Consider the following 7,660-nt stretch of genomic DNA (forward strand, 5'->3'; position numbering starts at 1 on the left):
TGCGGTAGTCAGACTGTGCGTGCACATGTATCTGTGTATGTATTCATTTACATATTCATTCTTTTGTCTAGGCATGAATGCTTAAATGCTTACTTGTGTGCATGTGGGTGAGTGGTGGGTGGCTCCTGCTTTATGTAGACCGAGTATTGCGTCTTGTGAGATGCTGCTGAAGTACATAAGGAGCAGGAGGTGGTGGTGGGGGATAATCCACTGAAATGACAACCCGCATAAGGAATTATTCACAGCTCTCACAGGGCCCTTCAGTTTTGAAAGACATCGCTGTAAGGGGCTTACTGCTCAAGACCTGAATGTTTTCAAGGTAGTGGGCTTGGATTTTCAATTTGGATCCAATCAGGCCTAATCTACATTTGTCGTCTGTTCGGTGACTGTGAGGGGAGAGTGCAGAGAGGAGAAGGAGCCGTGTGCAGTCAATCTGAAATGTTGCTAAGTAACAGAGATGGCAGACAAGGTGGTGAAATGAATGTGATATAGTGCTCTGCAAATCCCTGCTTCTCACAACGTTTCTCCCTTCTCTCCTGTGTTTTTTTTCCTCTATCCAACCCTCTCTGCCTCCCCCTTTTCTCTTTCACTCACTGCCATAGGTCCCCATGTGAGATCTGCAAAGCTGAAAGGCGCCACGGACAGAACCACAGCCAGGCCTTAGGACAGACATCCCAAACATCCACAGCCACGGAATGTGTCAACATCTTTGTGGTGAAATCCTGCTGACTCCTCGCTTGCAACTCACATAAGCCTAGAGCTGGGCCTTCTGGGATCCTACAGTGTTTAAAGGCATACAACAATGCCTGGGAGGCTGACCTGCCCCAGATTGCTTCCAACCATGGATGCTGTTTCCCCACAGTGCTGACTGTGCCCACTACAGAGAGGGAACACATCCAGCTAGTGTATCCTTCAGCCCCCTTTCAGACTCACTAGCTGCAATAGCCTGCCCCGTTTTTGTTATTTAGGAAGTACATGCCACTGTCATCCAGATGACCTAGTGGACATTTATTTCCCAGTAGCATTGCTGAGCCATACGAGGGGATCCTAGTATTGAACATGACTCATGGGGAGGAGCCTGGCCCTGAGACACACAAGGATTCAGCTGTTCTAACTTATCTGGAAGGTTTACTGATGCATCCAGTGGTGGCCGGGCCTGGGGCCACGGCGAGCGGGAGGTCTGAAGCTGCCCACAGCAATCAAGAGCAGGTGGACAAGGTGGGTGGGCCCTTCCAACTGCCCAACCATGGCCCCACAGCTCCTAAAGCTGGAAACAACGGGCCCACACTAGGTTCTTCGCAGCACCTAAAGAAGGCCCGCTTACTGCGCTCTGGAGTCTGGAATGATCCAGGGAACCAGCGGATGAGTTCACCCCCAGTGGAGCTGAATGGCCAAGTGGGAGGCCTGCAAAATGGAGCACTGGAGGGATCTCCGCATGCTGGAGAGAGCACCCTGTTGGCTTCTCTGCTTCAGTCATTCAGCTCACGCCTTCAGAGTGTGGCAATGTCTCAGCACTCTAATAAGTCCCCCAGTGAGTGTTCCTCTCCATCCAAGGCACCACCTGCCGACAAAGAGCCACTACCTGTGTATGGGACAGCTTCAAGCCGCTTGAAGGGCCTAATGAGAAAGAGTAAACTTCAAAATCACAGCAATACACCTTACAGTCGCCGGGGCCACAGCCAGGATAGACCTCCAGAATCACCTCGGTCAGCACACAGCGCCACGCCCCCTGCTGCTCCTACAGCAGCTGAATCAGTGTCCTGTGCAGAGCGTCTAAAGGCGGTGGCCAACATGGTGAAAATCCGTTCTAGTCCAGCACCTTCCCCTAAGCCCAGTGTGGCCTGCAGTCAGTTGGCCCTGCTGCTATCAAGTGAAGCCCATCTCCAGCAGTACTCCAGAGAGCATGCACTCAAAGCCCAGCTCTCAGGAAGATCTGCCAGCGAAAGACTAGCTGCCATGGCAAACCAACAGCATGGCCAGGACAAAAGGCCACCTAGCGTGGGAGGGACTCTGCCTGGAGCTCCAGACACACTAAGCTCCTTAACAACCCAAAATGGAATGACAACAACAACCACAATAACAACAACACTCCCTCGAACGGCCCTGCCCAGTCCACAGAGCCCCTCTTTGCTGCGTGGCCAAAGCCAAAGCTCACCCCCTACTCCCCCACGTGCTCCAAGTCACACTCACAGTCAGCCACCTAGGGAGAAGAGAGGCTTTGACTCACGTCCAACTCGCCCCCCCCAAACGTGTAGCAGCTTGCTGCTTCTACTACTGAACAACCATAACAACCAAAAGCAGTTGACCAAGAATGGGCACCTGGAGGACAGCTGTGGCATTCTGCCACCAAGTGGCTCTTCTTCAGTCACATCAGACAGTGAATGCTCCATCCAGGAGAGGAGCCTCACCAAGGACAGCAGTGATGCAGAGAGTTCTTACTCAAGTTGCTCTCCCATTGACCTATCTATGAGAAGCCGTGTCAACATACAAGACACAAGGCCAAAAACTACAACGCCCTCCTCTTCCTCTTCCAACTCTTCCTTCACTTCTTCCACCACAGTGTTTTCCTCCACCCCAGTTGCGTTCTCTCCTCACGCTTGTGCTCAGACCTCCACCATAACTTTTTCACCATCCTCTACTGTTGTCTCCTCTGTCTCCACTGCTGTTTCTTCATCTTCTGCTTCTTCTATCTCTACCTCCTCCCTGGACAAACTAACAGAATCTTTAATAAACAAGTGGAAGCCAGAGCCATCAGGATCAAAGGTGGCCAAGAACAGGGAGCCTGAAATGAGCTCAGACCTAAAATCCCATCCTAAGGTCACACTTATGCAGCTTCTTCTTGAGCGCAGAAATAATGAGATGGTTAATAAAAGCATTGGTAAACAGGACTTACCACTTGACATAACAATGGCCACCATGTCTCAAAGTCAGCAAAAGGGACTGCTGCCTTGGGAAGAGACCAGGACAAAAAGCCCTATAGATAGGCCTGTAGCCCCAGCCCAGGCCCTCTACTCACAGTGTCATGACAAAAGTGGTGCACTATCCCCGTATTCGTATCCCTCCCCTCATGTCCAGTCCAGCCCATTGGATTTGTGTAAGTCTAAAACCTTTACTGCAGAGAAAGCTTCAGAGCCTGCTTTCAGTGCCAGCAAACTGTTACAGAATCTGGCTCAATGTGGCACAGCTTCTTCTTCCCCTCCCATCCCCTCTGGCAAGGGGCTAAGCCAGGATCTTGATGCCAGCAGGCCCCTTGCTCTTTTGGAAAGGCTCAATGCTCCAGTCCAAAGGGCCACCACCACTCCACTCTCCGATGGAGCGTCTGGCAGTGGGACACCTTTCAGTCGGAAGGAGGCTTCACCTCCCTCATCACAAATTGAGAATCTTCTAGAAAGGCGCACTGTGCTGCAGCTCCTTCTAGGAACAGGCACTGCTACAGTAAGCCGCAAAGATAGGTCCAGTGGCAGTGGCAGGAGAAGTGTGGAGATGACAGGAGGATGCTATGAGAAGACCCCTGGGGCCTCCATCTGTGACAGCTCCAATGGCTCTCCTTTGGATGTAAAGGTCAAATCAGAGCTCACAGAGCAGGTTGGACCATCCTCTGCAATGTCTGAGGACTTGAGTGGCAGAAAGAGACTAAGCGTCTATGAGAAAAGTAGCCTGTCAGATTCTCAGCAGGACTTTAAAACAGAACCACGGCCTGCAGAGGTCATAGCAAAATATGGCCTCCTCAGCCAGCTGCTTAAACAACAGACTGCTACCTACTATACCAGTGCTGCTATGCAGACTGAGTCACAGCCCAGACAAGTTAAAGAGGAACAGGGGGAGTATCTAAGCCCCAGTCCTAAGAAGAGACGCCTCTGCTCTGATCAGACTGGTAGTTATAATGATATCAGTTCTCCAAGAGTAGTTGAGAGTGATGATACAAACATTTTTCCCTCTTCTGGTGTTCAGGTAGAACCTGACCAGCAGCAGAGTTTAAAGGAAGAGGAAGCTCCACCAAGGACCCCACCAAGTGAAACCCTCACCAGAGAGAGCCGGGGCTTCAATGTGCTGAAACAGCTGCTTCTCTCTGACAACTGCCTGAAGGAGCTGTCCCAGCATCCCCGGGGGGCACCCAGTCCTTCCGTCCTGCAGGCCAATGGCAAGGCCAACGGCAGCATACTCGGTCAGCCTGCCCACAATCACAACTTCCTCCACCTGCCCAGCTGGAACCCACACGGCCCCCTAAACTCAGGGCTTCCGAGTAATCTTAGACCACTGCCCACCCCTCCTGGAAGTGACAGCCCTGTTCGCTCGGCCTGGAGCCGCCAGCCGGCTCCATGGCCCGTCACTCAAAAACGGGACCCCCCTACTCTAGTCAAACAGGAGCCGGAGAGCCCTGTGCGGTGGAGTAGTCAGGACAATGAGGAAGAGGAGCAGGGTTGTGACTCAAACCCAGACTCTCCAAGGCTCTCACGGTCTAACCCCATCCTGTATTACATGTTGCAGAAGGGGAGCATTCAAATGAGGAAGGAGGTGAGAGATCATGCAGAGGGAACCAAGTCTTTGGTCAGAGTTAAAGAAGAGCCAATCAGTGACATGCATGCCTATGAACGCAGTCTGAGCTCCACCCCACAATCACCAACCCACAATGACAAGCACAGCCATGAAAGCCAAGGGCTGAGCCAGTCGTCTGAGTAGAAGTTGTATCAACTGCAGAAAAATACAAGGTGGAATCAAATTCATTGACTCTTTTTTTCATTTTTTAATGACTTGCCAAATTGGTTTGATGAGACAACGAAAGACTGGATTTTTTTGTGTGGATTAGAGCAAGTTAAAGTTCAAATGCACATTTGCATTGCTGTATCAATTTTAAATCGTGAGGTCATGGAATGGTACAAAACAGGTCTATCTTAGATAAATGTCTAGTTAATACAACCAAAATGACACAACTGTCACAAATCTACCCCATCCTGTCAGTGATTATCATGCACCACATATTTCTTTTTTTTTAATTGACTCCTCATTTATAATTTGTCCTATTTTACACTTACTATTTGTATGTGAATTACACACATATCACTATTCCATGTCCTCTTTGTTGCTTGCTATAAAACATTTAGAAAGAACATTTCAAGCAACATTTATTATTGATGACTCCAAAAATGTTAGTGCTCAGTTCAGTGGACATTTATTTATTTTCTCCATCAGGACATTTTCAGATAGACAGAGTCCCATCAATTTTAGATAAGATTCCAAATAAAGTCATTCTAGGGCAGTCACGGTGGTCTATTACAACAATGTACATGATAAATTCATTCAAAGGAGGACCTTGAAAACAGCATTCACACTGCAGTAGCTTCAATGAGGATCCTACCATGATAAATGCTTTGTCTTGCTTTGCCTCAAGATTCATATTGTGGTACGGTTACCAGTGGAGAAAGAATACATCAGGAGTGGTTGGAATGATCACAACTCATTGTGTTTGGCTTTCATTTGAAATGAACATTTAAGGCCAGTATCCAACAGTGCAAATTCAGGGTAATTCAGGGTGTCTGCAGATTGTGCAGTTTTGAACAGATGGGTCAACCGAGCGCGTATGCTGCTTACAGCTGAGCAACTGTGTGTAAACAGGTTTCTGGAGCAACAGTTTAAAAAGGCTGCAGTGTCTAAGAAACTTATCTTGCCATCCTGGGTAAACCCACACCACTATTCTTCATGCACACAATAACTTTGAGTGTGAAGCACATGGCTTTTTCTTTTCGTTTCATATAAAAGGAGTTCCCAGAGTTTGCACTGAGTCGAAACTGAGTCCTTGGTGTCCTTTTCAGAATAATTTAATGGCATGTAATAAAAAAATATCAGTATTGTTAATTGTTGAGAATTTGACAGTTTGTGATTTTTTTTTTCTTTATTTCTTAACTGTTGTGGTTTATGGACATCATTTATTTTTGTGGCAGTCTCTTAACTCATAAAACGTCAAAAGAATTGCATGATAATAAAGAGAACACCACAGGTACATCTTTTTTTTCAAAGCAGCTGGATATGTGTACCTGCCCCCCAACAATCACCAAGACATTTTGGTGTCTTGAGGGATATCCGGTATCTAGCTCCTTGGTTTTGATTGTACCGTATTCTTTTCGGTTGATTTCACACACTGCATTATCCATTTAGTCTCGTGATCTTTTTAATACATATACCTATGAAGTACGTCTCTTCAATTATTAATACATTTTCACAATGGTTAAATATATTTGTGTAAATAGTACTTTCAGTATGAAAGATGACTATTTTGTAATGTTTAAGAAAAGATATTACCCTAGTTTTTAATGCCCTGATATGTAAATATGAATTATATGCGTACAAGTGTACATACAAAGGCAGAGGATGCTATGCCCATCTTTTTTTTGGTTGGTATGTTCTTTGCATGTGTCTCTATGTGGTAAATGATAATCTATCCTGCGCTGTGTTGTGTAATAATGTCTGACTCTCCTCACTGCTGCCTGTTGCATGCAGACGCATGGGAACTACCTGTGTATCCCTACTGGTGATGGGGGAAAATGTCAAGTCTTAAAATAGGTCTTTTTTTTATCACAGAGAGAGAGGTTGGTTTCAAACATGAGCAGTCCCTCAATAACCGCAGACTGTTGAACAAGTTGATAAAAAAAATGTGTGAAAAATAAACGTGCATTGAATATTTTTGTGATTTACTTTTCTGTTACTGGTTAACAAAGCTCTGTGAAAGAGTTGGGGGCTATAGTGGGGGATTGACGTACAATCATAGATCTGCATTGTGCATCTAAGAAATACATTTGTAGCAGCAAATATATATATATTAAAAAAAAAGAGATGTTTCATTTTTTCATGTGAAGACCTGAGACATTATTTCATTTTTTATGTTTTCATTTTTGGTGTTCATTTGCACTGATATCTCAAAAATAAAGTACTAAAATGCATGACCTAGTATGAATGTGTTCCCTTTTTTCCCAGATTGGCTTTCAGAAGTCTGTTTCTTTTGCAGAAGAGAAACACATGTAAGTATATTAGAGATTATAAGGTGCTACCTGGGGCATTGCTTTAAATTATTTAAGCACATGGCATTATAACGTTACATGTTCTTAAATATATTCTCTTGTTGTGGAGCCATGAGCTGCCTAATTCATGTGTTGGTAACATTTAAATAAACTGTTCTGAACCGAAGCTACCATTAGGAAATTTGAGGTACCATTGCACCCCAATATCCGGCTTGGGCCCCCCATTAAAGAATGGTATTATTAAAGGAGGACATCAAAGCCAAACTGCACTTTCTGTAATCAAAGGTCCTGGTCTATTAAAGGAGAGTGAGAGGATGTCCTGTATTTGCCCCAAAACGCCTGCTTCTGAGTTGGCTGCTGTTCACTCCAGCGCTGAGTCCTAACAAAGGCAGGAAAGATACTGAAAGAAGGGAGGACACACGAAGGTCACCAGATGTACACTGAATGCCCAAGGATGTGCCTCGCACTAATGGAATATATATCTTATATTTAGAGCCTTTAATAGATCCCATTGTACACATAATTTACACCCTTAATTCTTGTGTTCCGCCTGGAAAGTTGACCGTTCAGTGACAGTTATGTTGACTTGAGAGAAGCACCCTGTAGCGTGAGACAGACGTGAGGTGACGAGAAGTTCAAGCTCAACT

General features: G+C 46.0%; 1 protein-coding gene across 1 annotated transcript; it reads left to right on the plus strand.

Annotated features, from left to right (window-relative positions):
• Positions 1–587: 587 nt before the first annotated feature.
• Positions 588–6,903, plus strand: nrip1b (nuclear receptor interacting protein 1b). Its single transcript, XM_084565344.1, has one exon. It carries the CDS (start codon positions 1,060–1,062, stop codon positions 4,678–4,680), a length of 3,621 nt encoding a protein of 1,206 aa, XP_084421470.1. The 5' UTR covers positions 588–1,059; the 3' UTR covers positions 4,681–6,903.
• Positions 6,904–7,660: the final 757 nt, after the last annotated feature.

This window comes from Chelon labrosus, assembly GCF_963514085.1.
Source record: "Chelon labrosus genome assembly, chromosome: 17".
Lineage (NCBI taxonomy): Eukaryota > Metazoa > Chordata > Actinopteri > Mugiliformes > Mugilidae > Chelon > Chelon labrosus.

Coding starts and splice junctions, on each gene's coding strand:
- nrip1b (XM_084565344.1), top strand. CDS start 1,060: ATGACTCATGGGGAGGAGCCTGGCCCTGAGACACACAAGGATTCAGCT.